This window comes from Condylura cristata, unplaced genomic scaffold (assembly GCF_000260355.1).
Source record: "Condylura cristata isolate star-nosed mole 26May11 unplaced genomic scaffold, ConCri1.0 scaffold00011, whole genome shotgun sequence".
Lineage (NCBI taxonomy): Eukaryota > Metazoa > Chordata > Mammalia > Eulipotyphla > Talpidae > Condylura > Condylura cristata.
Genome location: NW_004567112.1, coordinates 36,864,501 through 36,879,893, shown reverse-complemented (window position 1 = coordinate 36,879,893; position 15,393 = coordinate 36,864,501). Strand labels below are relative to the sequence as shown.

The window sequence follows — 15,393 nt, the reverse complement described above, 5'->3', positions numbered from 1 at the left end:
AAAAATTATATCTCAATAAAAATGGAGAAAATTATTTAAAAAAAAAAAAACTGCCCTGGAAACCTGACAGACCTAGGAATTTGAAAAGAAAAAAAATAAAAAACTGTAGTACATTTAATAAACATTAGTGCTATGTATTTTCATATAAATGGAAGTTATAATTTATACTCACAACAGGAAGAATCTTCAATATTTTGACATATTTTAAAGATAACAATTTTGCCATTGATTATTAGGGTATCTTTTGCATCTTTAGCTTACATATTTACTGTTCCAAACTAACAAACATATTTAGCACTGCCTGGGGGTTGTTAGGAAATCTCATCTAAAGCATCTTTTGTAAAGTGTAAAGAAAACTTAAAGATAAATGTGGTAACATATAATTTAAGGATAATCTTTAATATTTACCTGTAATTCCTCTGCTGTGGAAACATCTAGTCCTGTTAGATCTTGTATTCTCATATTTATTCGAGACACCACAGGGTTTTCATAGCCAGAAAGCCAGGCACTAAGAATGGTAAGAAAATACTAATTTTATTGATAAAGTTCTATTACATGAAGATCAAGAGTTGTCTTGCATATTACATAATTAGCTTTTAAAAGGTATATAAATACATTAGGATGGTTATTTAAAAAGGCAGAAACAGCAAGTGTTGGTAAGGATGAAATTTGGAGAGAAACTGGGACCCCCCCCCTCATATTTTGCTAGGAAAATGTAAAATGGTGCATGCAACTTTCAAGAACAGTTTGGTAGTTCCTCATGTGGTTAAACAGTTCATGACCCAGCAATTCCACATCTAGTTATATAACCAAGAGAAAATAAAACTTTTGTTCATACAAAAACTTACACATAAATGTTCACAGCAGCATTAACATCCCCAAATGATCAAAATGTCCATCAATTGATAAATGGATGCATAAAATGTGCTGATTATTGTGCAATGAAAAAGAATGAAGTATATACCACAACATAGATCAACCTTGAAAACCTTTAAGTGAAATAAGTCAGATACAAAAGCTACAAGTTACGATTCTATTTAAGTGAAAAATCCAGAATAGTCAAATGAATACACAGAAAAAGATTAACGGTTGCCAAGAAAAGGGGGGCATAGGGGTATGACTCCTAAAGGATTAAAGATTCCTTCTGAGGTAATGAAAATGTTTTGTCATTAGATAATGGTGATGGTTGCAAAGCTGAACCATAAAAGGGAGAATTTTAAGGTCTGGGAACTATCTCTCATCAAAAAAGGCTATATCCAAATCAAACTATATCCCCCTTGAATTATGTTTTTCCCAGTTAATCAGCTTTTTATTCTTTCTTTACTTCTCTCATCAAGCTTTGATTTCATGATTGATTATTTCAACAACACTTGATTATATTCTAAATGTAAGTGTCTTGCAAAACCAGAATCCTGGTTTTGAATGAAATTTTCTCCCAAGCATTTGGTTCTGTCACCAAACCCTACTGTAAGTGAAAGTAATGAAGCAGTGCAAATATGTTCCACTAAAAATTTATGAACCGTAATGAGTTTTTACTCTTATTCTCCCCTTTACTCATAATCCCAATCAATGGCTTCCCCTTCACTTATTAGGTAACTTAAATTCAACTTCACAGAGAAACTAGAAACCATAAAATCTGCCTACATTTGCATGTATCTTTGGTTTATTCTAGTTCCAGTCCTAAGGAGAAATTTCTTTTACACTATCTAAGGCTCTGACCTAGATTCTATTATTCCCTACCATTTTCAGGAACATTTAAAAATTGATTAGATCTTTTCTCTCTTACCTAGTCAACTTTCTCAATAACTCCTCCCATATCTTTGAACTGGACTTAAGTCCTTCCCATTAAAAATAAGTAAAAATTAAAAATTATTTCCCTCAATTCTCTCTTTCTCCAGGTATCAATTTTTCTCCTTCCCTTCAAATCAACTTTTTCAGACTCATTTCTAAATCCATTTAAATCTAGCGTTACTCCCTTATTGCTCAATCAACTACATTTTTCCTCTATTCATTTGCTTATGAGAACTTGAAAGTGAGTATACAATAACTGCCATTTTGAAAATCCTGCCTTCAACACTATGAGTAATCAAGAACTAATTCTCATGGGGTACTCTGGGCAGCCCAATTTTAAATCACATCAAGACATAGTTTTAAAAGAATAAAATATAGATGCCATACAATCATATACATTGCTGTTCTTTAGATAGCACCTGCTTAAGTAAGTTATATTTTTGAAAGTTCAAGTAAAATATTACTAAACTTATGGTATATTATAAAGTTAGCTTCTGCTATATTCATGTCTTATCAACAATTCAATAAAACTTAATGGACAATTGTAATTATATATTGCCCAGTGGCTTAGTAAGCTAAATAAAAGACTCAGGAAAAGCAAGTAGAGACCCATATGCTCTTCCTATAAGAAAGCAGGTAACTCAAAAACTTCCTCACAGTCAAATCTCTAAGTACCTATTTCTTTATTTAAAAAAAACTTTTTCCCCCCACCTATATACTTGCATCCTCTCTCTCCACACTCCCAAATCAGAAACATCACTTCCTTTATTAGCATCAGGTAGTTTTTATGTGTATGCTGCTTTGCTGAATAATCTGTTATGTAAAATTTGTCTTTGTCATTCTGATACATAATTCCCTTAACTCCTCACATTTTGCTATAAATGGTAACACTTCATATTTCTTATCAAATGAGTATTCCATTTCCTAATCCAATTATCTTAATCCAATCCTCTCTTTCCAGTGGGCAAATAGGTTATTTCCATGTCCTAGCTATTGTGAATAATGCTACAGTAGACACTGTAGAACATACAGAGTTAGTAAATTTCACATTCTTTGGGCAGATGTCTAAGATATTTCCATTTTTGCTTTAAGGTGAATCCAGATCACTTTCCACGATGATTGTATTCTACTGGCCCACAATGTAACAGGGCTCTCTTTCTCCACATCTTCTCCAGCACTTCTTGTTGGAGGTCTTTTTAGTATGTTCCATTCTCATGGGTATGTGGTAACTTTAAGGGAGGGTTTAACCAGCATCTTCCTTATTAAAAGAGATAATGATCCTTTTCCATGTATCTATTCTGGAAATCCTCTTTGGTGAATTGCTCAGATCTGCTGAATATTTATTGATTGGGTTGGTTTTCCTTAGATTAAGTTTTGTATATTTTGGATGTTATCCCCTTGTCATTTGTGTAATTTGTGAATATTTTCTCAAATTTGGCAGGATGTCTTTTTAATCTATTATTTCTTTGGCTGTATAAAGCTTTCTAATTTAAGGGAACTTTTATTTTTGCCATATTTCCTTTGGCATAGAAGTAGGGTCTCCAAAAATATCTTTATAATTGATATGATGAATTGTTTCACGAATATTTTCTTCTATATATTTTAGTGTTGCAGGGATTGTATCTATTTTTGAATGCAGAGTGAGAGTGATCCAATTTCCCCAGGACCATTCACTACACTCTCCATCTCCCACTGTAGAGTTGCAGCTCCTTCATCATGAGTTCTTCTGGTATATTTGAACTTTTTACTGTACTTTCAATATATATCTTTTTATTTCAATACTGTATTTAATAACTGTAGCTTTATCATATAAAGTCAGGAAATATAATACCTCTGTTCCTCTTCATTTTTCTCAGAATTGCTTTAACTGATGACTTTCATGATTCCATATATTGTTACAGTTCTGTTCTATCTTCGAGAATATCATTTGGCATTTCAATAGGGATTGCAATAAATTTATATATAGCTTTTGGTAGCAGAGTCATTTTGACTATATTAATTTTCCCATTCATGACATTGACTACATTTTATCTCCTTATATCACGATACATACCCACTAGTAGACTCTTACAGTTTCATTGTGTAGTGCTTCACCTGATTGGTTAGGTTAATTACTAGGTCTGATTTTTTTTCTTTATGTAATTGTGAACAAAATTATTTAAGTTTGTATCTGTATGTAAAAAAGCAATAGATCTTTATTAATTTTGTAACCTACTATTTTGCAATATTCATCTATTGTTCATAATAGCATTTTGATGCAGTCTTTGTGGAGTTTTCTTACATAAATTTTTCACTATGCAACACTGGTTTACAACATTGTATATAATTCAGAAATACAGTATCCCACCCCTGCAAGTATGTGCTACCACACCAAGCATAACAGCAAGGCCCCTTAGTGTTTTGCCATAATTCATTTGCCCTTTTCCATCTTTTTTTCTTCACCCTCCCCCTTACCCTCTGAGATCAATTCTATAGTTATATTTCTAAGGCTTGTTTTTGTTTGGTTTTGATTGATCCTTTGTCTTGTTTCATTATATATTCCCACGTAGTAAGAAACCATGCAATATTACTCGCGTGATAACTTATACTTTGTTCAGCATTATCCCCTGCACTTCCATTCATGTTGTCACAAAAGTGTACATCTTTTTCATTGTTAAGTAATACTCTACATATAAACATACCACATATCTTTAATTTACTTATCTTTGGGCTCTTATGTTGATTACATCACTTGGCTATTGTAAATAGTGCTACAATAAATATAGCAGTGTACATATTCCTTTGAATTACTTTTCTTGCATTCTTTAGGTAGATACCTAGGAATGGAACTGCTGGATTGTATAGTAGATCAATTTTTAATGTTTTAGGAAATAACCATACTGCTATAATTCCCACCAACAGTGTATGAGGGTTCCTTTTTCTTTATTTTCTCACCAACAATGGCTGTTTAGTCTTTTTGATACAGGCCATTCTCACAAGTATGAGGTGGTATTTCATTGTGGTTTTGATTTGCATTTCCCTGATGATGAATGATGATGAGCATTTTTTAATGTGTTTTTGGCCATCTATATGTCTTCTTTGGATCAGTGGCTATAGCTCTTTTGTCCATTTTTTTTTAATTGGGCTATTTGTTTGCTTTTTGTGAGTTTTATATAGATCTTATATATTAATTAGCCCCTAAAAGAACCTGGTATTTTTTTAGCTTCATGGACCTGTTTAGTTTCTTCCCCAGATTTGGGAAGTTTTCTTTTTCTTACAGCTGTGCACTTGAAACAATTATATTCAAGATCACTGATTTGATTTTCTATTTGGTTTCCAATGTATTCTACACAAGTATTTTCTCCCATTCAGTAGTACTTCTTGTTTTAATGTTTTTTTTGATGTGCAAAAGATTTTCAGTTTGATAATATATCATTTATTTATATTCTATTTTTCTTGCCTTTGTAAATGAAGCTATCCCTGAAGTTAATGTCAGAGTGTCTTATCTGTGTTTTCTTCAATGTATTAGATATCTTTTCAGGTCTTTAATGCAAGTTTTTAGTCAATTTTAACTTAATTTTTTACATTAAGTGTGAAATGGTAATCTACACTTTTGCCTTTGCTGCCAATTTTCCCAATACCATTTGTTGGTGTTATAATTTTAAAGTATATTATCAGTCATCTGCAAAAAATGGTAATCTTTCTTTTTTGCAATTTGGATCCCTTTTGTATCTTTCCCTTGCCTTACTGCTCTAACTAGACATAACTGTTGAATAGTACTGGTTAAAGTGAACATCCTTGTCTTGTCCAGATCTTAGAGAAAAGCTTTCAGTGTGTTATCTTTTAGTATGATGTGCGCTGTATGCTTGTCCTGTTACATTTAGTAATCTGAGGTATGTTGCACGTATCCCCAGTTTGAGATTTTTTCATAAATGGACGTTGACTCTTATCAAATGCTCTTAATCTATTGTCATAAACATATTTTTCTTTTGTTGATGTGATATAATACATTGATTTTCTGATACTAAACCATAATTGTGTGTCTGGTATAAATTCCACATGATCATGACATAGAATTCTTTCAATGCATTGAAAGAATCCTGTCTATCAAGGTTTTGTGGAGGTTATTTGAATCTGTTAATTATGGGTTTTGGTCTGTACATTTTTTTTTCCTTACCTGTTGTTGCTGTGAGAGTAATGTTGGCCTATAAAACATGTTCGGAAGCATTCCATTGTGAACCTAACTAGAGGTTTATTTTTCCAAAGAATCAGATTTAAATTTCATTGGTCTTTTGAACTGTTTCTTAAATTTCTATTTCACTTATATTCTGATACTATTTCCTTCTCTTGGGACTTTTGATTTTTTGTTCTCTCCCACTTCAAGATGTAAGGTTAAAATACTGAGATCTTGTTTCCTGATGTGGGACTCTATTGCTACATACTTAACCTCTTGGTACTGTTCTTGCTGTGTCTCAGAAGGCTCATAAGTTTTCCTTTGTCTCCACCTATTTTTAATTTTTTCTTTGATTTCCAAATTAGTCCAAAAGACATTCAGTACTATGCTGTTCAATCTGTTAGAGGTTTCTCCTATTCTTTTTGATGTTGAGTTCTTATGATCAAAGAAGATACTTAATATGATTTCAATATTCATGAATTTGTTGACACTTTTAGGTCCTAGAATGTAGTCTAACATGGAGAATGTTCCATGTGTACTCAGTTTGGGGGAGGGAGAATGCAGTGCCCTGTGTATGTTTCTCAAGAGTGGTCTAATTCCTCATTTAAGGCTATTGTTACATTGTTGATCTGCCCATTGATAAGTGAAGTCACCTACAACTACTATGTTGCTGCCAAAGTCTGTTTTCAGGTTTGTGAAGAGGTGTCATATATTTTTTTCCTTTTCCTTCTTTGGGGGGTGGGGCTGGGAGGGAAGTGGATTCTTCATTTGGGGCCTACATATTAGTGTTATGCCTTTATGTATTTATTGTTCCTTGACTTGTGTAATAAATTTCCTTGTTCGGGCCCTCCCTGGTGGCGCATAAGGTTAGGATGTAGCACTGCAAGCTAGCCACAACCACCTCAGTGTGAGTTCGATCCCCAGCCCTGGAGGTGATACACATGGTGTAGCAGGCCTCTCTTGAAATGGATGCTGCTCCCCTCAGCAGTGTTCTTAGTCAATATGCCTGTTCTGCTCCCCACTCTGTCACTGATGAATCTTCTCACCACCCCTATACCTCTGGCCTGTACCCCAGTTCTGCATGCATAATTATTTTAAGGACCTCATTTAAAAATATAATAAAAATAGGGGCCCTCCCTATTTAACCTGCGCTGGTGGCGCAGCGGGTTAAAGCACAGCACTGAGAAGCTAAAGCCACTACACATGAGTTCGATTCCCGCCTGCCCCGGAGGAGACCACATGGCGTGGCAGACCTCTCCTGACCCGCCCGCTGCTCCCCTCAGCAGTGTACTTCGTCGATCTGCCTGTTCTGCTCCCCACTCTGTCTCTGGTGAAGCCTCTCACCCTCCGCATCTCTGGCCTGTACCCCAGTTCTGTATGAATAAATAAACAAATCTTTAAAAAAAAAATATATATATATAATAAAAAATAAATGTCCCTGCTTCATGATAACTTTCTAGCATGAATTCTATTTTCTCCCTGCCTTTTTGAGGGTCGCATTTGCTTGTAGGATTTTTTTCCTCAATCTTTGCACCTGTGATTATCTCTGGAAGTCAGCTGGGCTCTTGGAGACAACAAAAAAATTGTTACTCTCTGTCTTTTGATGATCAGTTCAGTCCACTAACATTTAAGGTAACTACTGTTGCTTCTTTTATTTTTCTGGTTCTGCATTTTTCTCAAAATTTTTTCTTCTTTGAATTAAATGAAACAGCTCCTTTAAACATTTCGAGTAGGAGAGTCCCCATGTTTGGAGACTCCTTTAGCTTCTGTTTGTCTGTGAGGGCCTTTATTTCCTCTGATATAAAGGTGAGTCTTGTGGGATACAGTATTCCTGGCCTGCAGTACTTTGTATGTCATTTCATTCTCTCCTTGCTCATATGGTTGATTCAGAGAATTCTGATGTGAACCAGATGGGATTATCCTTATAAATTAACACTTTTTTCTCCTGTCACTTAAAGTATTCTTTCTCTTGAGCTCTTCTAAGTTTCATGACTTTGTGTCTTGGTCCAGGTGTCATCGTATTTAGGTAACCTGGTATTCTTTCAGCTTCATGGACCTGTTTAGTTCCTTCCTCAGGTTTGGGAAGTTTTTTTTTCTTCTTGCAGCTGTGTGCTTTGTATGTTTTATTCAAGACCATTGATTTGATCTTCCATTTGGTCTACTCTGCTTGCATAGCTTGCTCGATTGTTTTATCTTTATTGGTTTCTTTTATATATCCTGCATCTCTGCTATTTCCTATTTTAATGCATCAATTTCTAATCTCTGCTCATTAATTTTATTTCTCAGGACATTCATTCTTCTGGGTTTTCTTGCATCTCTTAAAGAGTCCAGAATCACCATGATAAACTCAATCTGGTAGAAAGTTAAAAATTATCTGTGTCTTTTGATAACATATACCTTTCAGTTGTCAAGGTGTCATGTGTTACATTTTTACCCATACTGTTGCTTCAGTTTTCCCTATTTTTAAGGGATGTGACAGTTCAGAGATTTGCAGTACTTCTACTTTTCCAACAGGTGGCAATATGGACCTTTTCAAAAATAGCTTTTCCCATGTTTGAATTATCTTAGGTGTTGGTCTTTTCTGTGTAGCTGGAGACTTGATAGTAAAACTGCTACTGAGAACAGAGGAGGTACCAGGATGGGTCTAGACACTAGTAGGACTGGGAGTTAGGGGATGATGACTGGGTATAGAAATGCTGGTTCATGTCTGTGGCATTCACTGGCCATTCTTTCTTTGTGGGGTCCAGACCTCAGTATCTGCAAGCTCCTGGATATCTGGTTCATTTTCCAGACTGAGATTGTATGAGGCAATTGTTTCTTTAACTTTTTTCTTCTTCTGAAAACTGCATGATACAGATATTTCTTTTTGGGTTATTTCTTACAGTGATTTTTTTTTTTTCTATTTGTGTTTTCCCAGCCACTATGCATTCAAGCGTGTAAGTTTGTTTATAGTTTTTGTAAACGTCTTGTATTTTTTCTTTATTGTGGTTCCTGTTTTTCACCATCCATTGTTTTTTTCAATTCAGCAAATATAGTTGTAACTATTACTTGAACTCCTCCTCAGGCAAATTCCACAGTTCTTCTGGATTGAGACTTCCCTTGGGGGTTGTTTACTTTTTGGTCCGGAATTTATGATAATGTTCTTCTGTCTTAGTTTTGAGTTGTAATACTGAGTTTCTTTCATCCACTCCCATTAGAAGTGGAATATAATCCTACATTTTTTTATTCAGTATCAGGTATCTATTTTTAAGATTTGTTTCTTCATACAGAACTGGGGTACAGGCCAGAGAGGTGGAGGGTGAGAGGATTCACCAGAGACAGAATGGGGAGCAGATCGATGAAGTACACTGCTGAGGGGAGCAGCAGGTGGGTCAGGAGAGGTCTGCTGCACCATGTGGGTCACCTCCGGGGCGGGGACTGAACTCATGCGGAAGTGGCTTAAGCTTCTTAGTGTTGTGCTTTAACCCGCTGCGCCACCAGGGAGGGCCCAGTTATCTATATAGGTTGATGCCTTTGTACCTGTTCAGATGGCTATGGTAATGAAAGGGATAATAAGTAGGAACTGGGGAAGCAGTACATTGAAAAGTTGCCTCCAGTAAGCATTAAGCATACATGCTTTCTATAGCATTGTGGGTGAGGATCCATGCTGAGTCCTTTACTGTTGTTGGTAAACTCTTGGTGAAAATGTCAGAAACAGTATGATGCCAGCTTAAACCTCAAAGCTGTGGATGAGCCATAGGTATAGTGCTGAGTTGGGATTATATTTGAGACAGCAAGTTTGCAATGTTCTGTTTTCCAAGTTACCCTGGGCACTTGCTCCTTCTGTTACATTCTGTAGTAGTATACTCTGCCTTGCATATTCCTTATGGGCTGTAGTGCTGTAGTAATGTTCTAAATACAATTTCATTACAATCTGTTTTACCTCTTCCTATGTTGCCAGTACTTTTTGCTACCGACTTGTTTCTCAGTTACCTTTGTTTTGGAGTAATTTGGTTGTGACTATGGGGAGAAATGAAGTATCTTCACACACGGCTGCCACCTTACCAGATTCACCCATAATCCTCCTAGCACTACTGTGTAAATCTAACAAGATTTTCCAAATCCATTTTACTTTTTTAGTAACATTTTAGTATTGGTCCTTCTTGAGACATCCCTCATTCTGTAAATAATTCCATCCTTTATTCCCAAGTATCTTCTACCACTAAAATTCTCAGTGCTCAGGAATATGTCTTAAAATGTTTCCCTCTAGCCCTAAAACTAGTGCACATGTTCTTCTGTCTTCCCAGAATATTCTTTTATATACAAACATATACATATGGATGTTCAAAGTTACTTCTCCCCTTAAAATACAACTGGACTATTGGGACAAATGAACAGTTTGTCTTCCTTAGAAATTCTTCTCTAGATTAAGGACAGTTTGCATCATTATGTCTTACCATCACAGCTACTTGCATGTCCACTTTCTCAACAGCACTAACCTCTAGAATGTATCAGCACTGTCATTTGCGATCTTAAAATAACTGTGCCCAATCTTAGCAGATCATTTCCTAACACTGGATGTATATCTTCCAATGCTGCTTTCTATGTGTAGTCATGCAGGTGCTTCAGAACACCTGGTCCAGATACATCTACCAACCTACATCATTTACCATGGGTCATCTACCACATTCCTGGATGGTGCAGGCATCAGAATCCTTCACCCCAGTGGGAATCCTTTTCAGTCTATTTCCTCAAGACAGGCATTTCTCATCCACCCAAAAGAGAGGGCATTTCAGACACTTTTCAAGCAATTGAGCTTTTAGTAACTTTAATAGAATCACAATGGATACATTGTTTGGTACCATCAAATACTACTGTAGGATTCATCCTAGCAGTTGTGAGAGTGGTGGCAGCTGTTATCCTTTTAATTTTTTGATATAGCAGTAACCTAAAGCATATCAAGAAGAGGTTACCTCAGTGGGGAAGGCAGAAGACTCATATGTTTTTATATATGTAGTAGATACTATTGTATTTACTACAATAATTCATTATTAAGGAAAGACTCATTCAAGTGCTAGTTCCCAATATAGATTATGCTTGGTTTTGCACACCACAACCAGTATGTGCATGGCACATATTTGCAACATTATTTGCTAGAAGAATTCGAAGTAATCCAATATAAGTTATTATTTCTCTGGTCATCTCTTGCAAATTTAGAGAGACTGAGTAAAAATCCACAATGCAGCAGAAATAGAAAGACCAAGAGTAGTATTACTACAAAGAATGTAGTTGATAAATACATACTACAGCATATTCCTACCATTTCAGATAGTTCCTGGTAGAACTAATTTGGTATATCAATATATCCATCTTTTCTACCTGGCAGATAGATTTTTAACTTCATAAGCAACTAGTAAAGATTTTTTTTATAGGTAGTTGCAGCCTAACATTGGAAGTGTTTAGAGATAACTTATTTGTTTATATCAAGTTTTATGGGCCCATTCTTTACCTCTAATCATGTTCTCCACAAGGTTTCCTTATTCTTTAATCTGAGGTTTCCCACTACAATCTTCACTTTTGCCATTCTAGCAAATTACCATATCTTTTTATTTCGTACAAATTATAAAGGCAAGAAATGCATACTTTAAAAAATAACTTTGTATCCCTCCATACCAGAGAGACATACTAACCTAAATATAAGAACTAATACCACAACCTTTTTAGGAAAAAAAGGTAAATCTTCATGGCTTTAAGTTAGACAGTTTTAGCTAAAACTGATTAAATAAAACAGTGCCTTAAACCACTGTAAGTGAAAACAAATTTATGCAGATCAAGTCTGAAAAGAATGTGCAGCTAAAGTATAGAAAGAGCTATTACAATTCAATAAACAGACACAATTTTAATGTTGGCAAAGGATTTGAATACAGTTCTCCAATCAGCAGTGGGAAAAAAAGATTGTTAATTATCATTAACTACCCAGTAAATACAAATCAGAATACAATGAGACTATTCACACCCATTGATATGTCTAAGTTAAAAAATTTATACATACAAGTATTGGTGATAAGGTGGAGAAACTAGAAAATCCACACCATACATTGAAGTCAGAATGTAAAATGTTGTCAATTTGGTAGTTCCTTCAATGGTTAAACATAGTTACTGTATGATCTAGCAATTCCACATTTACATATTTAGCCAGGATAAACTTAACCTTATGTTCACATAAAAAAAAAAAACTTGTACATGAATGTTCATAGCAATATTATTCATAGTAGCCAAAAATAGAAATAACCCAAATATCTAACAAATGAAAAATATATATATTGGTGTATTGAAATACTGTTCACTCATGAAAAGGAATGAAGAACATGGACATAGGATTCCATTTGTAGAGATTAAGGAGTACAAATTTCTCTTGCACATAATAAAAATTTCTAAATAGAATGGTGGTGCTAGAAACACACTAAATATATGAAAAGCCACTGATTGCATGGCATGTGTATATCTCAATACAGTGGGTTTTAACGATATTTGCATTAAACACTATTAAAAACATAGGTATGTATTTTGAACATTATTCACCATATGTATACACAGGACTTTTAAAAGTATATACATTATCCTACTTGAAATTTAAGTTGTAAAATACATAACATGGAAATAACTATTGTAAATGAACAATTCACAATGATGTATATTTCCCAAACCTTTTCAACATCCAAAGTGAAATCCATATTCAAACAATTACCCCTCTAGTTCACTTTTTGTACGAATTTTCCTATTCTAGGTACTGCCTATAAGTACAATCACACAATACTTGAACTTGGTTACTGGCTACTTAGCATAATCAGGGTCACAGTATATGATCTGGAAATTCTATCTTGAACCTTCTGAGGAACTGCTATATTTTAAAAAGTACCTTTAATTCCAAATTGACTAGAATTGCTTACCAACAAAGTCCTAGTTTAATAGGATTTCAAATTTTTCTTTCACAAACAACTGGAAAGAAAATTTGTTTATTATGCACATTTGTAGGAATATCTCTGCCAGGACAACTTTCATGTTCAAATTGCCTTCAAAAAAAAGGTGCAGTTTTTATTTAAATTTCTACTTTTTGGTATCATAAATGATTTCAATGAAAAGTTTTGAGTTAGCAGTTAAAGCTAACTCAATAATCACCGTGTAAACAAGATATAACTTATCTATGAGTCTCCTTAATTGGGAGTACTGCACATTAAAATATTTCACCTGAATGACATCCTTAAGCTAAATCTATTTTAGTGTAGATCTAACAATTACTGCTACGTCTGAAATCAACTCTGGTTTACAATTTTGTAACACTAGAGTGCTTATTCCTAAAGTAAGTCATTATGTCATCAAACAAAGATTTTCCATAGTTAGAATGGAGTGTTAGAATTTACTTTAACAGGAAAACTGAATGTTTAACTTTTGTACAACTAATTAGAAATGTCAACCATATTACACTTTTCTTCCATACTAGGCAATTTTATATATCGTCCTTCTGGTCTTAATGACAGTAATATGAAAGCTAAGGTACTTTCAGAGTAGTACTTCAACATTTTTCTTTTCTAATGAGTTTCTGTGTAAAAATATCTTTAAATTTTAAAGTATCACTGGAATTCTTCCTGAAATAACAATTAATGCAAACCTGAATTTTTTTGGCAAAAGCTACATAGTTAAGAATATATCACAAAGAACAAAATTTTCAGTAGAGCTTCTGAGTACTTGGACAATTATGCATAATACTATAGATCTGTTCATTTCTATTATCTCAATCTAAGAAGCATAGTTCAACCTAATAGAAGGTAAAGTTGTTAATGCCAATTTCTTTAAATATCTAAAATCATTCAAAGTTATTTGCATTTGTTCACCTAAGAATATACTTGTATCTATTCCATGTTAATATGGATCAAATATAATAAATTATAGGATATCACTAAAAACCGGCACAACCAGTATCTCCTGTTTGCTTCTAAGTATAACCTACCCGAGTCAAACACTTTTCTACCACACTAAATAGTGTTAAAGTGATATGAGATATTAACTGAATATTTACTTTAACAACTAAAATTTCACTCCTCTGTTCTGGACAAAATTATTAGCTTCTCCATTTAACAAGCCGTAGTTTTTGTTTTTTTTTTTCCAAAAGTAAACTATTTGGTGGAATGCTGGAGCAAATGCTTACTTCTGCAAAAAATGATGCAATCACTTAGAAATTTGTCAAAATACAGTATTTGGAATTCCTTTCTGATACTTCCTGAATGCAGATGTTGCAGATGTTCCCCAAAGTAAATGGATTATTTTAACTGACATCATTTTTTATTTTGCATGTCTAATGTATAAGAAATTGCTCACTCATTTCACTTGTGGGCCTATACTAACAAGGTTGTTGAACATTTTCCTTAAAAGGTACAGTTTAAAAAAAAAATCATACACACTACATACTTTGCCAAGACTGAATGAATTTATTCTGATCATTCTTGTTCAGTCTTCTATGTGAGTGGGTAAGGGTAAATGCTTTTTGATGCAATATGTAATAAAGTATGGCTGTGCCTTCTGAAAAAACGTAGCATAATTGCCTTCTTAGTTACAAAACTAAAATCTTTTAGTAAGTACAAATGTTTAAAAACAATATTTGTTCTTTGTCTTTTAGCCTTGTACATATTATAAAGATGCACTGGATATACAAAATTTCCAAAATACTAAAGAATTTTTATACTGATTAACACAGTATAAATGTCTAAAAGCATGCAATAATCTGATTTAAAAACAAGCTAATTTTCCATTTTAAGATATTAACTTAGAATTATAACATGCAGAAGTATTTACCTTACCAAGCTATTAGTGTTCTGTAAGTTAAAATCATAGGAAATAATTTTCTTCACGTACTATTGGAGCAAAGGGATTGGTGGCACAGTTTAGAAAAGTTAGGAAATCAGGATTTGTGGGATGTTGAAGGTTAGGCCATACAGCCCAAAAAGTACTTCGGGTATGATTGGCAGTAATAATCTTAGATAAAGATTTGATGTGCATAACTAACTACCTTAAAAAGTACACAAGTCAAATTTTATGTTTTATGAAGTGTTTAATTCTTAGAAAATTTTTCCCCTATAAGAACTTGGATTTTATATCACTTAGTATACTGGTTTTCAAAGGGACAATTTTAATTGTCATAACCACGCTTAAGGATGACACGATATATCAGTAGGTACCAAAGATACTGCTGAACATCCTATAAAGTTCAGAATAGCCACCAACAATGAATTCTGTAATCCAAAATGTCAACAGTGCTGAGGAAAGAAACACAGCTCTAGAGTGGCATAAGCCTTCTATTCAACAAAAATATTTATAACGATCTCTGGAATGAGTGATTATAATTATTAGAATACATTAACCCAAATATAGGACTTATAATTATGAATATAAAATAATTTTATGAGCTAACAAAC

General features: G+C 33.9%; 1 protein-coding gene across 2 annotated transcripts in view; it reads right to left on the bottom strand.

Moving 5' to 3' along the window:
- The window catches only part of P4HA1 (prolyl 4-hydroxylase, alpha polypeptide I), a 69,465-nt gene that overhangs the window by 15,508 nt on the left and 38,564 nt on the right, over positions 1-15,393 (bottom strand). For both annotated transcript variants that reach the window (XM_004680779.1, XM_004680780.1), the window contains exon 10: positions 409-508. In XM_004680779.1, the coding sequence (XP_004680836.1) occupies positions 409-508 (100 nt within the window). The remainder of the gene's footprint in view (positions 1-408; positions 509-15,393) is intronic.